Source organism: Martes martes (genome assembly GCF_963455335.1).
Source record: "Martes martes genome assembly, chromosome: 1".
NCBI classification, from domain to species: Eukaryota; Metazoa; Chordata; class Mammalia; order Carnivora; family Mustelidae; genus Martes; species Martes martes.
Window position 1 is genome coordinate 93,853,540 of NC_137888.1, and position 24,384 is coordinate 93,877,923.

At 41.7% G+C, this 24,384-nt stretch overlaps 1 protein-coding gene across 3 annotated transcripts in view; it reads right to left on the minus strand.

Annotated features, from left to right (window-relative positions):
• TNIK (TRAF2 and NCK interacting kinase) overlaps window positions 1-24,384 on the minus strand; it is a 376,499-nt gene that overhangs the window by 105,604 nt on the left and 246,511 nt on the right. For all 3 annotated transcript variants that reach the window (XM_080809121.1, XM_080809120.1, XM_080809119.1), the window contains exons 5-8: window positions 17,681-17,791; window positions 14,156-14,246; window positions 11,927-12,057; window positions 956-1,010 (exon numbers count right to left, since the gene is read on the minus strand). In XM_080809121.1, the coding sequence (XP_080665247.1) occupies window positions 956-1,010; window positions 11,927-12,057; window positions 14,156-14,246; window positions 17,681-17,791 (388 nt within the window). The remainder of the gene's footprint in view (window positions 1-955; window positions 1,011-11,926; window positions 12,058-14,155; window positions 14,247-17,680; window positions 17,792-24,384) is intronic.

The window sequence follows — 24,384 nt, forward strand, 5'->3', positions numbered from 1 at the left end:
TGAGCAGAATGACCCGCCAGGCACTGAAGGGGGCTGTTTTGGGTCAGGTCCTCTGGAAAGCAGAGCCAAGGCAGCACTAACCACGTGAGAAGATAGTTCCAGGGAGAATTCCTGCCTGAAAGGCAGTGGGGAGGGTGCCGGGCCGGCTGGCACACCTGTCGCATTGCTCTGCAAGTCTGATGGGAATGAAAAGCGAGAGGCAGACAAGGCAGCTGAAGTGTGTGCTAGACCGAGGAAACGGAGCGGTGGACCTGAGGGGTGAGAGTTCGTGTCTTCGAGAGAAAGACCTGCCTTCTATCCCTGCCAAGCTAGGACACTGGCTGTGGGGTGGGGCGGGACCTCGGGGGCCGCACCAGCAGCCCGACCCTTGGTGAGCCGGCTCCCTGCAGGGAAGTCCCCGGAGCCCGAGGTCAGGGGCAGCAGGTGGCTGCTGGAGGCGCTCTGCAGTACCGACACGCCAGAGGGCAAGGCCTTTCCGACGGTGCCCGATGGCCCGAGCCCCGGCCACTCGGCCTCACATCTAAAAATCCAAACAGTAGTATCATGTGAGGAGGGAGAGCCCCCGAGTACAAGGGTTCGCGTGACTCGCGCCCTGAGAACCGGCTCTGACTCGCGCTGCGCTGGAGCTCCCAGGCTTTGTGGGTTGGCCCCAGCTTTGCTCCGAGGAAAGAGCAGATCAAGAATCAAGGACGCGCGGGATCTGTCAAACAACCCACATTCCCGGAGTGCCTTTTCCCTTTCCTTCTTTTCCCTCTCGACACAAGATCCTCACGCGGCTCTGAAATGAACGGATTCCTGGCGGAGCTAAGACGGCTTTGCCCGCTCCATGCGCCCGCGCGAACCCACACCGGGCTCGGCGCAGCGGAAGGAAAGCCTCGCGGGCACCTGGCAGGGAAGGCGCAGGGTCCGCGGACAGCAGCCCCGCGACAGATCGCACCCGGAGGAGGGTACTTACGGGGAGCACCTTCTGCCATCTCGATGGCGGTGATTCCCAACGACCACAGGTCACTCTGAAAGAGACGAAGGCACACACACATCACAACATGCAGGCGACGGAGAGGAACCTGCTCCAGCTGCTAACTGCTCCAGAACTCCCTGCAGGAAAGCCAATCCTCTATGGACCTGTTTCACCCACCAAGCTTAAAAGCAGCCTTTTTTTTCCCCCCTTACTTTTTGTGGGTAGTATCTTTCACGTTATGATCTGACACACCGCGGGTTTTCAGTAAATATGTGAAAAATGAATATGAGGTTTTAGAAATTAACTGATCACCAAAATTTATCTGTGGATCGAACCATACGAAACTGGTATGATTTGACTGTTTTTTTTTTTTAAACACCTTTATTCAGGTATAATTATCATAGAATTAACTGCTTATATTTAAATTGTATCATTTGGCAAGTCTGGAGACGTCCGCCCCTGGGAAACCATCACCACAATCAGCACTAAATATACCCAGCACCCCCAAAACATTGTACTTGCTCCTTCGAAATCTCTCCTCCTACCCTTGCTATCCCCTGACCCAGTTCCTGCTCTGAGGCAACCGCTGATCTGCTTTCTGTCACTGTAGGCTAGTTTGCATCTTCTGAAGTTTTACATTCAATCATTCCATTTCTCTCTGGAATGTAGTGGACAGTGTGTGGGAGTACTTCGTTCCCTTTTACTGCCGACTGCTGTTCCATCCTGTGGCTATCCCTACTACAATTTGTTTATCCATTGTGGATGGACATTTGGAGTGTTTCCAGTCTGAGCTATGCCAAATAAAGCAGCTACGGATGTTCACGTACAAGTCTTTGTATGGACATAGGCTTTTATTTCTTTAATGTAAACACCTAGGAGTAGAATGGCTGAATCATATAGTAGATGTGTACTTAGTGGATTGTCTTGACCTACGAAGACAGCAATTTCAGATGGTTTAACCAAATAAGACGAGGACAGGGAAACTGTTGGGTGGTGCTGTTCACTGATAATCTCCAGTGCCCAAGACAGAGCCAGGCACGTGCTCGATATGTTTGTTGAATGAATGAACAATATCTTCGATCTTGTAAGTAGGCAATATACAAAACAGAGAGCCTGTACCCTTAAGTTCTTTCTTATGGTAAGACTGACTTTTACATTCTTGTCAGAATTTTCTAGACTCATGCCATTACCCATCCTGTACAATCTGAGTCTGCAACAGCATGCTTCTCCTCCTCTCTGCGTCTATGGCTCAGCTGTCCCTAGGGATTGCACAGGAGGGAGCAAATCAAAAAAGGGGGAAACCAGATAAGGAAGCTTGCTGCTTCAATGCCCCTGCACACTGGGCAAGGTCATACAATGTGAAATTTGGTTCAATGGCCTACAATCCTGATGAAGACTCTCACCCTCCTTTCATTTTCAATATATCCTGCATTTTGTATGTCATTCTGAATTCTCTCCTCTAACCTCTCGCAGATTACAGAGATCGAAGTTAAGTTTCCTTGTTCTTCCCATCAAACAAATTTCAAGGCCACAAGAAAGGCGATATACCTAGAAAAGGGACTATGAAATCCATGCTGAGCCATTACCCAGAACTAAACTTCTGAGCACCCTGTGAGTGACACCCAGCCCTGTTCAGTATTCAGACGGAGACCCGCACATGCCCACAGGGGGCTTTCTTGCGGGGGAGGGGTATAGCCTCTTGCCTGAAGTGTCATCTACTTTAGAGTAGGTGTCTGGGACACACACTAACCCTCTACAAGGACTAAGGGGAGATTCTTTTAATTCATGAGCCTATCAATCAGTTCACATGTTAACGTTCTCAGTTCGACTTGGGATAATAACACACCTGCACGATATCACTATTCTCAGATCCTAAGTCACTTCTCTGCTTAGAACACAACTCAAGAAGGCAACTCTTATTCTTTTTCTTTGTTACATTTCAAGATGTATTCAAAGTTGTCATCACACATGCACATGCGCGCGCACACACACACACACACACACATATTTGCACAGCCCAGCAAGTGACTGAGGTTTCCTGGAGGCTCCTGGCCTTGCTTAGGGAGGCCCCGCTACAGCTAATGGGGAAAGCCCATGCCCCTACTGTGGGCTGACTCAGGAGCAGTAACTGGTAAAGCAGAAAACACAGCGCTCTCCTACCTGGGGCTTTAGGGTTGATCAACATAGATAATCATTTGACAACATGACAGAAACACTGAGTCAGGGGTGCCTGGGTGGCTTAGTCGGTTGAGCATCTGCCTTTAGCTCGGGTTGTAATCCTGGGGTCCTGGGATCAAGCCCCACATCAGGCTCCTTGCTCAGCAGGGGGTCTGCTTCTCCTTCTCTCTCTAACCCTCTTCCCCACTTGTTCATTCTTTCTCTCTTTCTCTCTCTCTCTCTCTAAAAAAATTTTTTTAGAGAAAAAAAAACCACTGAGTCACTCATGGTGCAGGAGGTATTAAACAGGAAACACAGCAGGAATAGACTGGAGATGGTATTTTGATAGAATTTCAATATCTCTAGGACTTGGTGGTTCTATCACTTTCCCTCTATCTCCAGAAATCAAGTGTTTCTCTCATGTGCAATGAGGTACAAATACAGAGACGGTGGCCAGGCTCTCTGTCCCTAAGGGCCACAGGAGGGTTAAATTTAAGTGGCCTTCAACTCCTGGAAGTTTGAGTGGGTCTGAAAGCCAACTGAAGGCCAAATGACAGGGCTTCGGGAGAGAAGAGCTCCAGGACAGTCCTCAGGTGGGGAAAAATCATGCAGAAAATCCAGGCGAACATCTGGCTCTGAGTCCTTGTTCTAGCTCTCCCCTCTGCTTGCAGCCACGACCCTAACTGTGTGCTGGCTGACATCCTCCTCTCCGTAAAGTCTTTGCTCAAATGCCATGTTCTCAGTGGAGACCCCTGAAAACCCTGCCAGACCCTGTCCCCTTTCCCACTTTTGTGCCCCAGAGAACGAATCACCCTCTCACATGTGTGTAATTTACTCATTCCTAATCTATACCATGTTATGTTTACTGTTTGTGTCCCCGGCCCCCAGCGCACACAGACTAGATATAACACAAGGTCCGCGAGGGCAGGGATCTTTGTTTTGTTGCCTAGTTTATACCATGTACCCAGAGCAGCACCCAGCACACAGTAGGCATTTAAGAAATAATTGTTGAATGAACAAATGAAAGACGCATGAGGGAAAGGGGCAAAACCTGTGTGCTAAGACTGTTAGACTCCTCGTAGGGCATCTCCCACCTTCTATTTCACAGACAAGGGGAAAGGATGTACCCAAGACCACAGAGCAACTCAGCACCAGCTTTGGAGCAGAGCCAGGTCTCCTGTCCCCCGGGGTCACTTCTCTTTTAACTGTCATCACAACATAAAAGCCCGAGTATTCATCTTTTAAGTAAAACTTATGAGGGGCCCATAAAACATTGTTCCAAATTCTTGCTTCATTTACGAGTAATGAAGGTGCTGGAGACTCAACGAAGGTGCTGAGATCCAGAGAGGCACCCCAAGAACCAGTGCTAGGAAACTGGCTTCAACTTCCCAGAGGTAGCGTGAATAGTCTTCGAAGTCAGATGGACCTGCATTCAAATCCAGGTTCCTAACTACCCGCAGAACACTGCTCAGAGCTTAGCTTGCTCAGTGTACAACAGAGCTAACTGGGACATGCAGGCACACAGGTCTGCTGCCCGGCACAGTCTCGGGCCCACAGTAAAGCTCAAGCATATGAATTTCCTTCTTCTCCACTGTTAGGTAAGCTGCCTGTGCTTGCCCAATACATTCTTCTAGGAGTCCCCTCTCTCTGGTTGTGGCAGACCTTGTTTGTTGGCTAACCCCACAAGCATTTTTCAGTCCCCATTTCCGTCACTGCCTCCACTTCAGAGTGTAGGAAAGCTAAGCTTGTTTTTCCAGACTCCCCTGCAGCTAAGGAGGACAGGTAAGGATGGAAAGTAGTTCTGGCCAATAAGACGCAGGTGGATATCCTCTGGGAGCTTTGGGGAAAGCTTTTGTTTTTCTCGATATGAGTGACAAACACAGTGGATGTCTTGACAACTCTTTCCCACTTCTTAGTGCCTTGAATAAAAACATGATATCTAGAGTTACAGCATCCATTTTGCAACCATGAGGCAGTAAGTCAACAAATTAATTACGACAGGGCAGAATGGTAGGAGCCTGGGTTTTGAGTATATCCATGAGCTACTATACCAACCCTGGACGGCCTGCCTCTAGACTTCTGATGATGTAAAGAGACATAAGAACAGCCAAAAGCCTACCTTAGTGATAATATGTAGATAGCAATAACTTGAGGGAAAAAATTCTGACAGTAGAAAAATGGAGAGGTCCCAGTTGTTAGGTGATCCTGGTTTACCCCCAAAGGAAGCAGCAGAAGTCAGGGAAGAGAGAGGTTTCCCTTATTCAGGACACATCACCTCAGATCCCCTCTTAGGAAGCTTCCCTCCTAAGTCCCAAAACAATCCCTTGGGAGGGTGTGACCCTCCCAAGTCCTGTGCAACCTCTGTCACATGACCAGGCCAGAAATTGCTTCTTCTTTAAGCCCTTGTGTGATATCATCATTAGGAATAAATAAATAAATAAATAAATGCGTGTGTGTGTGTGTGTGTGTGTGTGTGTGTGTGTATTATATATAATATATAAAAAAACACACACGTTTTCCCCCCTGGGGTTCTCTTCCTTTCCAAAAGGCCCATTTATATTCCTGGCCATATATACCCAGAGCTGCTTGTAAGCTACGCTTAGCTGCCCATGCTAGACAGCAATAAACGTCCTTGACGGGACTTGTTTTAAGCCTTTGGATACATTAGCAAGTCCCAAAGACACTTCAGAACTTAAATACGGGAGAAAATGTTCCAATTACAACTGGCAAGACAGATCACAGGAGACGAGAAAGGGAAGAGGGGGGAACAAGATGGGGAGAGAGTCAGGGAGAGATAAGTTTCCTTTGTGGCCATGGTGTGACTCACTTTGGCAGGAGCTGGGTAATTCATTATTCCAGAGGCGCTGTGCAGCCTGGCCTGTGGCATGATTAATAGCCCAGTCCTGTGTGTGTTACAAATGGAACAGAGACAAATTCTAGTGCCTCTTGAGAAGGCAGGGGCGAGCACGCAGCGTCCGGCTGGTGTGGGGTGGGGGTGGTCAGCAGGCAGGCAGGCAACTTGAACACAGCCAAAGAGCACCCCTTTTGGGGCTCGGCTGCCCAGCCCATGAAGAAAAGGACACTTGCAGATGGGTCAACCAAACACACAAGGAAAGAGAGGGTTATGGGGGCACAGTAAAAAGCCCCTGCCCCTTCCCCCTCCCCCCTCCCGTGCATGAAGAGGCAGAAAGAGCTCCTGCTAGACAGACAGACAAGACAGACCTAGATTTGACTCTCAGCTCTGACAACTAGCTTGCAAGCCACTTAACTCATCAGAACCCATTCCTTGACCTAGAATGGGAAGAGAACACCTGTCTTGCAGAGTTAATAACAGAACTCAATAAGGTGATAGTTATATATATATACATATATATATATATAAATGCACAGTGCTTAACACAATGCAATGCAAATAGTGGGGATTGCACAAACACTGGCATTGTTATCACTGACCGGCAGTGCAGCCAGCCCACCAGGGTCAGGGATGGTGGCAGTGAGCTCTGTCATGTCACGGCTCTCAGCGAAGTCACTGAGATGATGCAGGCATCTTACAGGAAGCAGAAGGAAAGGGCATGTCCCACCTCCTCCGGCCTTGCGGGCTCCCTTTCCTGGAAGAGCCTTGTGGGAAGCCAGATGGACAGGCAGAAAAGGGGTTCACTGAGTGCTAATGCCATTATCCCAAAGCAGAGGATATCAAGGTAGTCTAGACCCGACAGACAACAGCGTAATAACAGGCACGACCAGGACAGTGGACTTGACCGTGTCTCACGGACCAGAAAACAGTCTTCTGTTGTGACGTATTGTTATTCTCTCTGTGGCAATGCTCCAGCTGGAAAAACGGAATTGTATTTATGGGGTGCGAGCCCTAAGTGAAGCACCTTCGCCTACGGGTAGAAGTTACGAGAAGCAGGTTCTGACTCAACATAAGCAGACAAGTAAAGGTGTGTCAGACAAATAAGAGGTTTGACTCATATGATTGTTGTGGCTTTTTTCGGTAAAAAAAAAAAAAAAAAAAAAAAAAGACCCCAAATAGTAGTACCTTCCTATGACACACAAGCACAAATATTAACTATAATAGGTTGAGGAGCTCCAAGTGTTAGGCACCGAATTCGTTCCTCTGTAGATGTTAGCTCACTTTATTCTAATGCAACCTTGTAATATATGATTTATTCTTCCCATTTCATGGAGACTCAGAAGGTTTCAATAGCTTCCCTAGGTAACAGACAGGAGGCAATGTCTATACTGAAAACCAGTCCTGTCTGACTTCAAAAGCTTCACTCTGATTCACTAGGCCTTACACTTACATATTCTACATTCTATGTAAAGAGCCAAGGGGTTGGGTCACTCGGGGTCACTGAGGATGTTCAGGAACAGGGAGCAATTTAAATAATTCCATTTCCCACATAAAACAAACTGAGGGCAAGAATCTTCAGGGCCTCGTTCATCCACATTTGTTACCTGACCCAAGGGGAAATGTGAGAATAGCTTTATTACCTCCAGCTGGGGACACACAGGTGGGGACGGGGGGTCCTGCTGTGTCTCAACAAGGACTTCTAGACAGGTGGATGGGAGCATGGAGCCACAGGAAAGCATTTCATAGCAACGTCAGCTTCTCACGGGTGATAATAACATGGTATCTCGATCATCCTTCCCTCCTTCCGAATAAGGGCGGGGAGTTGTTTGACTCTCGGCAGTAGACAGAGGCCAGGCCTCACTTGGGAATGTAAACCTCATTGTGCAATCTGAGTATTGTCCTCTCGCATCACACCCTGCGTGAACCTTGGTGACGCCTGACTAGTTGCGATTTCTCCTTTCAGCCTGCCTGATTAAAGCCAGTTATCTGTAATGCGGGAGCCTGCCAGCTCGCTCCACAGCCCCAGTACAATATTCACCCGAGCCTGGAGGAGACACCTAGGGCTGCCAATGATCCACGGCACCTGTGCGCAAAGTCCCGTAAGCAGACTCGAGGTGACTAACATACAACATCAGTGCAGGTTGGGCCAGAGGATGGGGCGGGGGGAGGAGGGAGGGGCTATGCCGTTTCACCGGATTTTTCTTTACTAATTTAACATAAAAGCAAGGTCGGTTTATTGCGGGGGGGGGGCACGCAGGACAAAAAAATACATAAAATAAAATATATAAAAAATGTATATAAAATAAAAATGTTAAGCTCTCCATTCCCACGTCATATATCCGTGGGGTAGGGACTAGTAAGACTAGATGTTGTGTACTATATACACCGTGAGCTGCTCTTAGCGTCTAACACTCTACCTTGGGATCTGTCCAGCTTCAGCACGCATGCTGCCCATTGCTGAAATGGCTGCATGGTACTCCACTGGCCAGATGCTCTTGGCTTTACTCCACCAGTTCCCTATTGCTGAGAATTTGGCTGCAGAGAACTTTCATTAGTGTGAGTAGTTCTGTTAAAGCAATAGATCCACAGGATGATAAAACCCTTGACAACTCCCATCCAACTGAACTGAAATTCAAATTTCAAAAATAACAATTTAAACAGCTTAGGAATTTTGAACGGCTTTCTTAATTTTAAATCTTTGAATGCTTGTTATTAAATGAGAAAGCTCCCATTATTGCCCCACACACTTATCAGGGAAATGAAACCTTTCCTTTTGCTTGAAGTGTTTTGACAGAATTTCTGAAAACAAGAAAGGAAGGGCCTCTAGGGGAAAGTGAACACACCAGGCATATGAGATTCTGGTGTTCCTCCTTAGGGGTTATTTTCAATCAGTTCCTTACCATGCCTGGTAGGTATCGGACAAAACCAGATTGCACTGAAAAGCATGAACTCTTCAGACTACCTTCCTACAGAGGCCTTTCTTTTATTGAATTATGGTAGTTTCTAGAAAAATCTATAGCAGTCTTTGAAGATATCTTCAATAGTAGATATCTCAAGATATCTCATATAGTAGCTGATAATCAATGAATAATAAATCAAATAATAAAATTATATTCTTCTCTTACATTGGTCTGTATTTTCAAGGAAGGGCTTTTGTGAAATCTAACAAAACCTGGTGGCTTTCAAGTCATCTTTTATTGCAAACATACCCTCTAGGTGGAAAGATCTACAGCACATGAGAGCCCAAACTGTTGACACACGTTTCTGAGGCTGGGAGATACGCTGGGTCAAATGGACCATGGAGGCATGGTACCAAACACCTGAACTTGGACGGGGCTGCAAATGAACTTTATGTGTCAGAAACCACATGGACAGATGCAGCTTGGCTCATTCTTTACATGTGGTGGGTGTTTAATAAATAGGTGCTGAGTGAATGAAGAAACGGTTTTGAAAGGCAACATATTGTCAAATTTTCTCCTGGTGACAGACCACATTCCTAAGAGTGGTGAACAGAAAAAAGGATAAAATCTGGTGCCAAGAAAGAAGTAGAATGATCATATTTCCAGAATCACTGCCTCTCTGGTTCACTGTAAAGGTGTGAGGCGGTTGAAATAAATCTTCCTATCTGCCCAGTTTTCCTAATTCACCCTTTTGTTCTGCCCGTTCTTGTACCCATAACAATGACTGGTGAGGTTCATATTCTTGCCATGGCTTCTTCCTGCTCTCATACCACCTGCACTCATAACAATCCTAATAAAGTAATTCTCACTAAGGTGTAAAATGACTAATATAGTGAACCTGTTCTTTCATCAGGATTCCTTATTTTTTTAGTAAAGGACACTGAAATTAATCACCAGTTTATTAATGTCTTAGGATACTTCTATAGTCACATGGACCTTCCAGTATCTCTGAACTTACCCTGTGCTGCACAATCCCCCCGTGTTTACTCAGACACCAGGCTTTGTCCACACCTAGAATTATGCATTGGGCTCCAAATTCTTTCACTGATCCCAAACTATATTCCTTAGCCTTAATCCAAGGAAAGAGGGTCATATCAGTATAATTCTAAGCTTTGGCTTCGCCAAAAAGAAGTTGTCTTCTACTTTATTGAAAACAATGAAGTCACAGTGACCGAAAAGAAGTCCCACATAAAGTACAGCCACTCAGAATAGTTAAAAAGCTAAACCAAGGGTAAAAGTTTGAAACACCCTGATTCTGCATGGTATGTTATAAAGCAGTCAAAAATATCCATGTCCCAGAAGCAAACTAGTTAGCGCTTGTTAAGTATAACTATTGTTTGGAGAATTACTTATAGTCAATTATGATACACATATCTGGTCTGGGACATATATTTTCTCGTGGCTCCTCTGAAGGGATCTACAAATTAAATTATTTAAATGTGCTTATCATTAGCAGTTGAAATAAATGACATTTATTTTGGCGACATTAATTTTTAACTTGGCAGCTGTTTTCAGACAGATTGTTGTCAGGTTATTACAGTGACTAACTTTGAGAGGAGGAAGACATTTACAGGAGATTATTTTGGTTTTAGACTTTCAGCTTGTATTTCTCCAAAGAGGCAAATAATTTTGTCAATTCCCTGAGATACTGGGTCCTGAAGACATTGCAATGTTTGCATCTTTGTGACCTGATTTCAATAATAACTCCACATGTGGAGAACTAAAAATGTTCTTTAAAAGAGAAATTCTTCAAATATACTGTTCGGAAGCTGTTTTGTGGGTAAGTTGATTTATATAGGAGTACATCATAGAGGAGCGGGGTAATATATTGGTAATCTTCTGAAAAGAGAGTTGGAAGATGCGGGTTCAAGTCCCAACTCTGAGAAGCCCTGTAACTTGCTGTGCACTTGCAAGGGTCTCTGGCCTCAGTTTCCCATCTGCAAGAGGAAGGCATGTGGAGGTGACCACTAGAATACTTTGGTGAAAAGTCCATGGCATCTGTGAAGCCAGCGTGGGTATTGTTAGATCTGGCCCAAGGTTGTGCCGTGGTCTATACAAAGACCACAGCCTATCTCTTCATCTATTGCACTGAAAACCCACAGTTCCTACATCCCATTTGCCTCCAATTTTAATGTCTCAACTTTCAGCCACGATTCATGACAATAATGTCACTTGACATTGCAGCCATGAGTGGGATAGTAACCCCAAACTATGTTTGAATACTGGCTAGTAAAATGGAAAAGAGGGGGGCTTCCTGGAGAAGGGGACAACTGTCACCATCTACTTAAACACTGCCTTGAATTTATTAGCAAATTGCCACTTTATGATATAAAATAACAAGCCACAAATCAAATTTCAATGAAACAGCATGATAGGCTACAAAAATAACATGAGGTAGCTACCAACATCCCATTTTGTTTGTTCTCATTAAAAAGAAACTTCATAATTAAACTTTGAGCAATGGAGAAATGAGGAAGTCTATTTTTAATCAGAAAAAGATGACCCAAGACAACAAATTGGCTTTCTTTATAAATAAAAATCTCTCTGAATATATAGATAAAATATATATGTATATACATACAATTTTTTTGCTAAAAATCTAAACTATAATCAAAATAAAAATTTGTTACCTATTTTTAAGTTTTTATTAAAACGTCAGTAAGTTAACATACAGTTTAATATTAGTCTCAAGTGTACAATACAGTGATTCAACACTTTCATAAGAAATCTACCTTCTAATAAGAAACAAGATTAAGTTCAAGAGAATCTAGAAAATGGTCTCAACATTTTTTACAAAGAGGCAATCAGATAAAACAGGTGAATTCATGGAAAAGATTCTCACTTGAGAATCTTATCATTTTAAATTCAAATAATGCTTTTCAGTTCTCCCTTTGGATTACTTAATCATAGGCCCAAAGGCATATGAGAATTCTCCCACTGCCAGACTCAGGACGAGACATGAGGCACAGCTTTGAAACAATGAAAAGGAAGTCATACCTTGAAATCATATGTGGCGTCTGGGTTTTCGTCGCAGGCAATGACTTCTGGTGCCATCCAGTAAGGGGTCCCGATGAAGGTATTTCTCCTGCCCACTGTTCGATCAAGCTGGGCACTGACACCAAAGTCCACTATTTAAAAGAAGACAAATGAATAAAGTCTTGGATGCTTATATGGTGAATAAAATGAACTTGCCTTTTTTTTTTTAACTGCAGCAAAATAAGCATACCACAAAATTTACAATTTTAGTCATTTTTACGGGTATGTAGTTCTGTGTCATTAAATATGTTCACATGGTTGTGCAACCATCACCACAATGCAACTCCAGAACATTCTCATCTTCCCAAACTGAAACTCTGTATCATTTCAACAATAACACCCCATTCTCCCCTCTCCCCATTTTACTTTCTGTCTCTATAAATCTGGAATATTACAGATACCTCATATAAGTGGAGTCATACAGTATTTGCCTTTGTGTGACTGGCTTATTTCAATTAGCGTAATATCCTCAAGGGTTGTCCATGTTTGAACATGGGCCAGCATTTCCTAACTTTTTAAGGTTCAGGAATATTCCATCATATGTACATGCCATGTTGCGTTTATCCACTCATCTGTTGATGGCCGACTTGGGTCACTTCTTCCCTTTAACTATCGTGAATGTCTATTTTTAAAGTGCATGTATAAATGAATAAGGTATACCAATAAGGAAAGCCCTAAATGTTGTATTTGGTTAAACCAAGGGCCCGTAGGGGCCAAATACAGGTGTTAAATCGAAGGCCAGCTTGTTTGCCATCAAAGAGAATACTCGGGGGATACAAAGAAAGTGGATAAGAGCCAAGTTTTTGGAGTCAGACTGCTTAAGTTCGCATCCCATTTCTGCCATTTACTAGTGATCTGAGCTGGGGCTAGCAGATCAAGATTTAAGCTTCAGTTCCCAAATTTATAAAACGAGGGTGATGATATTGACACAGAGTTGTTGTGATGTAAAGGGGTGTGTACAGGGCCCGACAGAGTATTCTCTCAACAAGTGACGGTTAATCAGTGATGAGTGAAGCTTCTGAGGATAGATTATCTAGGCAGTCCATACGAACATACGTACATGCACACACAGACACGCGCACACACGCCTTCCCTAAGGAATATGTGTTTTTGTTTTAAGAGGGAATATTCATGAGATGAAAGTTTGGCCCCAAATGCTGAGAAAAAATGGAAATTATATATTTTAACAAAAAGACAAGAACAAATGTTTGGGATATAAACATGGGACGTATTTCAATCTCTTTGAAAATAAACAATCATAAGGCCAATAACTCCTTTCTAGATGACAAACTGAGTATCTTAGGGATAGCTGTCACTTCGTGCTCTTACTCATAGATACCAAGCGGGTGGAGGGGCTTGTGGAGCACAGGGAGATTCTTGACCTTATCTGGACAATCCCAGCACCAAGGGAAAGGGTTCCTTCTCTGATCACTCCAGCAAATGCAAGTAGGATAACCAGCATGCATTCAAAGTAGAATACTGAACACCCCTTTTGTACAGGTGCCCTATGTAATAATGAAGTCAATGTAAATATAACTTAAAACATATGGGAATATAGCAGGAATTCATTATTCTAAATATGTCTAAATGCGGATATTTTTCAGTAAAAAAAAAAAAAATGGGCCATCGCTCTTCTCTTATAGCAGCAACAAAGTAAACAAATGGTGAGATAAAGAAACCATTTCAAGGTCAGTCACTTTTTTTTTAAAGATTATTTATTTACTTATTTGACAGAGAGAGACAGGGAGAGAGGGAACACAAGCAGGGGAAGTAGGAGGGGGAGAGGTGGGCTCACCACTGAGCAGGCAGGCTGATGCGGGGCTTGATCCCAGGACCCTGGGATGATGACCTGAGCCCAAGGCAGAAGTTTAATGACTGAGCCACCCAGGCGCCCCAGGTCAGCCACTTCTAATCTAAAGGGTTTTGCTTAAGAAAACCTGAATTATTTCTACATATTAAGCAAATGGTTCTGTCTGCTATATTGTATACCAGTTCACTCGTCAAATGCTTTTAGAAATGTTTTGAAATGGACAAAGAAACATTTTCCTATCATTCCTTAGTACAATGACCTTCAAATTCATGGTGACAAATTTACATTCATTAAAAGAAGTACAACAACAAAACCAACCAGCTGTTGAAATAATCCTATCAATTCCTCTGATTCCTCCACTCACTGGATTCTGTTCTTACCTAGTTTAACTTCTGCATTCTCAGTCAGCAAGACATTCTGCCCTTTAATATCTCGATGAATCACTTTATGCTGGTGCAGATGACTCAGCCCCTGGAGTAACAGAGAGTTAAGAAGGTTAAGGAGAACGTAAGCCAAGATGCAAATAAATTATTTGGGTTGTCAATGATCCAAAAAATATGTAAACTCACCCAGAGCTACTTTCTTTCTTTTCTTTCTTTCTTTTTGATACCCTCATTATCATACTCAGGTCTTCCACATGTGTATAGTGCTGTTCTAAACTAGGTAATTGATCAACATAAACTGAAATACAGAAGCAGTCTTTGCAATGCATGCTGCTGTATTAAATGAACTGCTTGCACATCAGCTGTGATCTAAGGTAGCAACAAACCCATGAGGACAATGATGTGGTTCTGGCATGCACGAGTTTTAGCTAACAGTACTATGAAAAGTGAGGACTGCCTGCATTTGCTAGTTTATAACTGGAACATCTATATAGTCTCCGTACGGAAAACTAACCCGATTTAACTAAGTCCTCCGCTCTTTTTTTTTTGTTTTTTTTTTTTAGCAATATTTGAATTCAAGAGTTAAAAGTTGCTCACTAAATTCTACTCCTGAAACATATTGCACTATATGTTAACGCACTTGAATTTAGATAAAAAATTAGTAGAAAATAAAATTTAAAGACTACATTGTATCATATAATTTTAATTAAGCACAATCAAGTATTTCTCAGACGAGTCAAGAAATTTCCCATTGCCTTTAGCCAAAGTGGCTCACATTAAAAAAAAGAAAATAGCAGTTTCTATTTCCTTTGTTGACATCTGTAACTGTCATCTTTAGTGCTTTATGAGATTTGTGACTTTGTGTTCATTGTATGAAATAATTATTTGGTGACATCCAAACCTGTGTCCTGTTTCTCCATGAATTACTCTCTCTTTGTCTTATTGGTGGTGTGAGTTCTGAAAGCTACGGACTTGCTCTAAGGTAGTGATACGTTTCTCAAAGTATAACCTAAAAAAATCTCAAATTGGAGTCTTGAAGCAAATTACATTATGCTAATACTTGCTAATTCAACATACTGTATACTCAATTATGTCATTTTATTATTTATAATTTTCTGTACTTTTAATTTTCCTCTGTAATGATGAAACTCTGGCATGGAAAGATGAGGTTGACACAAAAAGAAACAAAACTAAATATCTGAATTCCTGTGTTGAAAAAACTCAGCATGAAAATCTGGATGCCGCCAAAATTTGATCTATGCGTACATTCAGGAAGATCAGTAAATGTAAACCGTGTGAGAAACTGAACCACTTGTTTGGGTTTTAAAAAATTACCTTTCCTCTCTAGTCAGTTCAGCTCAAAGTAGGCATCAAGCAGAGTAAAATGTCTGGTTTTACAACATACTAACATCCCGTGAGTACTTAGAGGGTCTGAAGATCCCCACATTCCTTCACCAGCACAGTGGTTGGAAGCAGGTACCAGAGCACATAAGTGAGCCAAACATTGTAGTTAATGAGATCATATGATGCAAGGAGAGTTATGTCTAAAATATCTTGTGATTGAATGTTCCTTCCAATGAGTCACCTTATCTCAAAGGCTAGTATCTTCTGGGAAAATGTATTGGAAGAAAATAATCAGGTACTGAGAGGTACTCATAGGTTGAGACATCCTGCTGCTTTCAGAACCCTGGAGAGCTCATGGCTGATTCCCCAGGGTTCCCCATTCCAAGGTTCCTCACCAGAGCAGAAAGGTGTATTGCAGAAACAGCCATGGAGATCCAGCATATTCTTGGCCTCACGGGGGCCTAAATAATTGGCCTAAATAACCCCTTGTGCGTTCTCTAAATGAGTGAAATCCTAAGTCAGAAATTCAACTGAAGTTTACACAAAAGCACCTCAACACTCAAAAATAAATGTCAGATTTGAAGGTGAGCAGCAACCATACCTCCTTGTTTCCCACTCAAATTCTGTCTTGTGCTCAGAAATCTTTTTGCCCACCCCATGCCATGGAGGTTTTATCCTGTTTGCTCTTAAGAGCTTTATTTTTTGTATCTTTTATATTTATATCTCTAATCAAGCTAGAATTAATTTTTGAAAATGGTATAAAGCAGGTATCAAGTTTCATGTTTTCCCATGACTCTTCAGTTGACCAAGCACTATTTACTGAGGAGAGCACCCTTGCCCCATGCTTTGCAGTACTTCTTTTGTCATAAATCAGGTGTCCAGATGAAGTGAGTCTGTTTCTGGATTCTTGATTCCATTCCCCTGGCCATTTGTCTATTCTTGTGACAATACCACTCTGTTTTATTTACTTAGTAGCTTTATAATAAGTCTCGCTAACTGGCAGCATAAATCCTCCAGCTGTCTTCTTCCTCTTCAAGACTATCTTGCTATTCTTGGCAAGGCAATCTTTAAAACTCACCTTGTCAATATCCATAGCTATATACCTAGAGGGGTTTTGATGGGGAGTTCATTGAAACCATGGATCAAACCAGGGAGAAATCACTTCTTCACAATATTAAGTATTCTTATCTGTGAAATGGCATACACCTCCATTTTATTAAGGTCCTCTTTAATTTCTCTCAGTAATATTTTTTGGCTTTCAGTGTAAAATTCATACCTTTCTGTAAATTTATTTCTAAGTATTTAATTTTTATGCTATTGTAAATGTTATTTTTAAAGTTCACTTTCTGTTTTGTTTTGCCTAATGTGGTTTGAATATTTTTAATGTCTTCCATCCACCATCCATCCATCAATTTGCAGCATATAATCTGTCTCTCAAAAGTGCATCTTGGGCACATCATGAAAATAGTTTTAACTTTTATTCCTTAGATTAAGAAGGAAGAGATTATAAATTAGATTGCCAAGCACATCTAGTAAGAATGCTCAGTGAACACACATTAGCCTCCAAATCAGTAGCAAGAGATAATTCAACTAGTCTGACTGAACCAAAATATGACCAATTATTTTCTTCTCCCTGAATTGATCTCAGTAAATATGACACTATTGTCCAGATTGCCTGACTGAGATCAGTGGGCAAAACTGGACAAACAGTCCAGCTATTTTGATCAGCTTAACTGACAAACTCAAAGAATTTTTTTTTATTTAAAATCAGTTAAACTAGATTCTATATGCTAAAATGGTAAATGTCATGTAATCCTTAATCTCGTTATAAACTTTCACAAATGGAAAATTCAAATGGAGTGATCAAAATACCTCTAAAAAAGTCATTTCCTAAGTGAGACCTTATCTCTTTGATCTAAAATCAGATTTCTAATTGGAAATATCATGGGAAATGAATCCCTTGGTAAGGGAAGTCACCCAATGTTAACCCTCTAAATGAGAGTGGACATAGCCTGTTCAGAATGGCTCTCACCTTCATAGGAGCAGACCCTAAAACTACCACTACCACCATCACTGTTAGAGTAAAGCTTTAAACACATCTGCAATACTTTTGCAAATGTCGGCAGAAGTTTGGTACAAAGTTCAACATCTCCCAAGAGACTCTGTATTGTCACTTACTCGTAAGATCTCCCTGCAGATGTATGCAATCCACTCCTCCTTCAAGGTGTTACCTTTTGTGTTCTTGATCAGGTCAGTGACAGAGCCAGCACCACAAAACTCCATTACCAACTGGCAAAGGAAGCAAACATGCCATGATTATAATCACACTTCATAGCTTCCACTGGGTTAAGAAAGCCTAAGTCATTCCAGCTGGCTGCTTTAGAATGCTGTTCCTATAAAAAAGAAGTGATCAAACAACAGTATAGAAAACAAACTTGTATCTTAATTTTTTCCCAAATATTAGAAAAGATTATTTTTTAATTTTCCAACCTAAAAATTATAATTGGAAATTGAGGAAAATCCCCATATTCTAAGTATATTTTTTTAAAGATTTTATTTATTTGGGGCACCTGGGTGGCTCAGTGGGTTAAAGCCTCTGCCTTCGGCTCAGGTCATGATCCCAGGGTCCTGGGATCGAGCCCCGCATTGGGCTCTCTGCTTAGCAGGGAGCCGGCTTCCTCCTCTCTCTCTCCCTCTGCCTGCATCTCTGCCTACTTGTGATCTCTGTCTGTCAAATAAATAAATAAAATCTTTAAAAAAAAAAAAGATTTTATTTATTTGAGAGAGAGAGAGAGAGCATGAAAGGGGTGAGGGGCAGAGGGAGAAGCTGGCTCCCTGATGAGCAGAGGGCCTGATGTGGGACTTGATCCTGGGAGTCCAGGATCATGACCTGAGCCGAAGGCAGTTGCTTAACCAACTGAGCCACCCAGGGGCCCCTAAGTATTTTTTTTTTAAATGAGGGAAGCTAGGTGGTTCAGATATAGTTGAGAATATCTCTGTGTTTTTATCCAGCAATTGATCTCATCTTTCCTACAAAAGTGGATCATTCCCCTGTCTGAAAGAACTATGGTTTTCTAGGCAATCTGACATTAGGACAATAAAGTATACACTGTTTATGCTATTGGTTTGTAAGTGGCACCATAAACTGTCAGAATGGGGACTGTCTGCTTTTAATTAACTTCAGCAAATGTTCTCAGGAGGTTAGACACATCAAATAAATTCAATAAACAATAAGCCTTAATTTAGCACCTTTCATCCAAAAAGCTTCAAGTTCTCTATAAATATAAACTCATTACAGCACTCAAGCAACTTTATCAAACAGGCAGAAAATAGTCACCTCTCTTATTTAATGGAGAAACGGAGACAAGAAAAGGAAAAACAATTCATTCGATTTTACATTCATTTTCTAGCATTAAGAAACATTCATTTTCTTACTTTCTCCCTTTTCTTCAAAAAAATAGAAAAAAGAAAGGTCTTCAACAAATGGCATCTTAAGTACTTGTTTTTTTGTAGTTATATGATAGGAATTCAGAATAACTAGCAATCGATCTCTAACCAGACACTAGAAACAACTAAAGTGGACCCAAAATGAAATCACATTGATGGTTTTGGCTTTGTCCAAATGTACATTCTTAACATCAACACCATGTATGCCTAGTAGAAACTCGGTGAAAATCATGAAGTGAGTTTTATGAATGAGTTTCCAGTGCCTTTTCTGACTGGTCTAATGATTCCACAAAAGGTAGGGAAACCCTACCATCTTCTCGAGACTACCAGGGGGAGTAAAGAGACTTCTCAGGACTTTTTGTAAGGAAATTTAAGAAGTACCACAATAGACCATACTGCAACCCAATAAGAGTTGTAAAATGATCCCATGTGATAGTCAGGAAGTTATCAAAGACCATAGGTCATGTTAGAAAGAACTCAAGAATCAACCTGAAGAGGTTCTCACTGGCCAAAGATGGGAAGATTTGAGCATTGATAAGAATAACAACTGCAATGGCTTGAAACGCATTAAACTTACCCAAATGCATTAACAAACTGATAAAAGGAGGGAAAGAATCAAGAATTTGTATTGCGATTCTTAGACAAATTTTAGCACTGGATAATTTGGTAATTAAAAGGGGCACATCTTCTCTTTATAAAATGCAGGCATTTCATGTAATAAATGAAGAGGACATAATAGAATCAAAATATCACTATTTTATAGTTCCTGACAAACTAATGAATTTAAGCACTGATTCTCAATGGCTGTTAACATAATAAACATAAGAAGTAACCAGACATTATTTGCTTCTTGATTAGAATAATAACATCACCTAAGAAGCAGCCTTGCCAGAAACAAACAAATAACAAAAAACAAACCAAAAAACCCCAGAATCTGATCAAGCGTCTGGTTCCAACTACCAAATTACAGAAAATTCAGAGGACAAGGAACATGTTACTTCATGGGGATACAATTTAGAAAACCTAGAACAGGAAACTCCACAGGGCAAATGACCCATTTACTTCAACAAATAAATTGCAAGAAGGAAAAAAGAAGATGGAGGGGATATTTGTAGACTTAAAAACATTAAAAAGATACACCAACAATTTGCAAGGGATGCGACTTATCTGGATATGAGTTTTTTCCCCCAAAGCTCTTAAAATTTTTGAGGCAATTAAAGCTTTGATCACAGACTAAAGAAACATGAGGGTTTTTGAAAGTGTGATAATGGTACTGTGGTTATGTAAAAAAGGAGTTCTTTTTATGTTTTTTAAGGATTTTATTTATTTACTTGACAGACAGAGAGAGATCACAAGTAGGCAGATAGACAGAGAGGGGGGAAGCAGGCTCCCTCCTGGGCAGAGAGTCTAATGTGGGGTTTGATCCCAGGACGCTGAGATCATGACCTGAGCCGAAGGCAGAGGCTTAACCCACTGAGCCACCCAGGCGCCCCTAAAAAAAGAGTTCTTTTAGTGAAACATGCTGAATTACTATGAATAAAATGATATGGTGGTCTTTTCTAAAAAAGGTGCTGGGACAACTGGATACCCACATGTAAAAGAATAATGTTGAACCCTGATCTCACACCATGCAAAAAGTTACCTCCAATTGGATCAAGGACCTAAATATAAGACCTAAAGCTATAAAACTCTGAGGAGAGAACATAAGGGGAAATCTCCATGACCTTGGACTTAGCAATGGTTTCTTAGCTATGACAATAAAGCACAGGCAACAAAAGAAAAAACAGATACGTTGGGTTACATTCAAATTAAAAACTGTGCCTCAAAGGATAGACTTGAGAGAATCAAAAGAAAACCAATTGAATGGGAAAAGTATTTGTAAATCATATATCCACTAAAAGTCTAGTATCCAGAATAAATAAGGGGAATTTACCCCAAACATACAGATGTAGTGAAAAGAAGGGCCATCTGTACCCCAGTGTTCATAGCAGCAATGGCCACAGTCTCCAAACTGTGGAAAGAGACAAGATGCCCTTCAACAGATGAATGGATAAAGAAGATATGGTCCATATATACAATGGAATATTATGCCTCCATCAGAAAGGATGAATACCCAACTTTTCTATCAACATGGATGGGACTGGAAGAGATTATGCTGAGTGAAATAAGTCAAGCAAAGAAAGTCAATTATCATATGGTTTCACTTACTTGTGGAGCATAAGGAATAACACGGAGGACATGTGGAGATGGAGAGGAGAAGTGAGTTGGGGGAAATCAGAGGGGGAGATGAACCATGAGAGACTTGGACTCTGAGACTCTGAGAAACAAACTGAGGGTTTTGGAGGGGAGGAGGGTGAGGGGTTGGGTGAGCCTGGTGGTGGGTATTAAGGAGGGTACATATTGCATGGAGCACTGGGAGTGGTACATGAACAATGAATTTTAGAACACTGAAAAAATAAAATAAAATTACAGAAAAAGAATATATAAAGGATACTTACAGATCAACAACAAAAATAAAAATAACATAATTTAAAAATGAGCAAAAGGCTTGAATAGACATTTTTCCAAAGAAGATATGCAAATAACCAACAATCACACGAACTGATGTCTAACATCAATAGTTCTTAGGTTAGTGAAAATCAATGGGATAATCAGGTGATGGGCATTAAGGAGGGCAAGTGATGTGATGAGCACTGCATGTTATAGGCAGCTGATAAACTGTTGAACACTATATCTGAAACTAATGATGTACTATATGTTGGCTAATTGAATTTAAATTAAAAAAGGGAACGTGTAAATCAAAAATCACAATAGGGTACCACTTTACACCCACTAGGATAGTTACAATAAAAAAAAAAGGCAGGAAATAAGAAATGTTGCCAAGGATGTGGAGAAATTGTAACCCTTGTATACAGCTGGGGGGAATGTGAAATGTTGCAGTCACAGACAGTTCGATGGTTCCACAATAGGTTAACACAGAACTGCATTATGACCCAGCCAGTCCACTTCTGGGCATATGCTCAAAAGGATTGAAAACAAGTATTCAAATAAAAACCTGCAACCGAATGTTCAAAGCACCAGTATTCAAAATAGACAAAAGGTGAACGAACCAAAATGTCCACTATCTGATGAATAAACAGAATGTGGTATATCCATATAATGGAGTATTATTCTGCTATGGAAAGGAAGGACGTAGCGATGCCTGACACAACATGGATGACTCTTGAAAACATTACACTCATTGAAAGAAGGACCAAAACGGCAATGTACTGCAAAAATGCATTTATATGAAATATCCAGAAAGCAGAGGAGTGACTGCCAGGCACGAGGGGGAGGGAAGAATGGTGCTAAAGGGGTACAGAGTTTTCTTTTGGGGTGATGGAAAAGTTCTGGAACTAGATAGTGATAATGGTTGCACAATACTATGTACTTAAGGCCACTGAATTCTATATTTTAAAATGGTTAAGATGCTAAATTTTATGTTATACATACTTAATCAGAATTTAGAAAAAGTGAGATGAGAAGATTGGTTTCAAAATAATAGTAGAAGGGAAGAAGGGGGTGAGCATGTGTTTGGGGCAGGATGGGTGGTAGTTGGGCTAGTCTGGGGCACATCGGCGTCCATTATATTGTTCTCGTTACTGTTGTGTGTTTGGGGGATTCTCTATAACACAGAGTTAAAGAAAATCCTATTATGTAGTGATAGGCAACAGGCCAGACAAAGGAACACCCTTGCGTAGAAAGAAAATATCTTCTCCAATAAGCAAAATATGTTTGTGCCCCTTCTCAAATCCTGTTTTGAAGGAACACAGTGACCAGACCTCCCACGAATGCCTCCGTTGCTCATCTATCAGCTGGAGAACACGTCCCACCACTGAGCCCCATTAGGCTACGTAATTATAGTTCCCAAGGAAGGCAGTGGAAGCCCAGTGGCTCCGGTCTTTTAAAATTAGATTGGACAAAATACTTTCAAATATTCAGTAGGAAACAATCCGGACCTAACCAGGCACTAATGTCAGTGATTTCTATAATTTGCTTCTCTATTCAGCTCCAGCTGAAGGCTGCTAAAGTCTTTTCATCTCACTACAGAATGGAATGATTGTTAAAAATTGTAATGGGATTTAAAAAGAGAGAGAGAGAGAGAGAGAGAGAGAGGAAGGAAGAAACAAGCATTTGCTAGCAACTGGATCTTGGAGCCGCACAGCAACACAGATAATTACCTCCACCAAGCAGCAGGGACCCTCCCTCGCCACAAGTAACCTCATCACATTAATAAACAGAAACAGGGCTCAACATGCCAAGCCCAGCAGCGGTAAGTCAATAACTTCCCATCCCACAAGCAAGAAATGACGGATCGTTAATGTTCTCCCCAAAAGAAAGTTCTCAAAGAGTTGGCACTGGGGCAATACTACTTGCTCACATTTACTGAGAATTTGCCATGTGCCAGGTGCTGGGCTCAGTGATTTGCAGCTACTGTTTCATTAACTCTCTTTCCCTTCAATTCCCTTTTCCTTATTTACTTGGAAATGGAGCTTAGTTATGCAGGTCTGCAGCCTTACCCGGAGTCTATATACTCATTAAGTATGTAGGGCAGGGGTGAAAGCATGGTGTTCTCTCAAATATTAGTTGTGTGACCTTGGGCACGCCTGTTCTCTAACCTCCCTGGGATTTGCACCCCACCCCCAGCACTGTAAAATGCAAAATAAAATAAAAAACATGTTTGATGTGAATATTGTGTGTCCGTGAGTGTAAAACTCGTAGCAGCCCCAAATCTTAAACTATACTTATTACTTATATCTTAAACTATATTTATTACTTTTTATCTATTGCTCTGTTTGTACTTTCAAAAAAAAAAAAAGGGCAATGACGAAGAGTTTCCAACTTGAAAGATGGTATCAATAGCTTCCCCAAATCCACTTCACCTTGGATGATGAAGAATGGCCGACAGGTGCTTATCAAGGGCATTGGGCACCTGTGTTTCTAAAACCCCTATAAATAAAGAAGCACAAAGGAAACAAGTCCTTTTTTCAAGCTTGTATCTCATGGCAAGAAGAAACAGATCTTTTTTTTTGGAAGGCTGACAAGGTGGAGGGAGAGGTTTAGAAGGAATGGAACATTTGAAATGCTCATTCAACGCCACCTAAACAACCGGGTCAGAGAACAGGATATACCTCCGTGTCACTTGGGAAGAGAGAACGACGGCTAGGTTGAAGGTGAGGACAGAACCAAGCTCATGCGGGACGGGGGTCGGACTAGTTCCAGTTCCTAGAACTGGAACCTTTCCGCCAAGGAGATATTAAGAACCAGCACAGCAGGGACGCCTGGGTGGCTCAGTTGGTTAAGCATCATGATCCCAGTGTCTTGGGATTGAGCTGCACAACTGGCTCTCTGCTCAGAGGGGAGACTGCTTCCCTCTCTCCCTCTGCCCCTCCTCT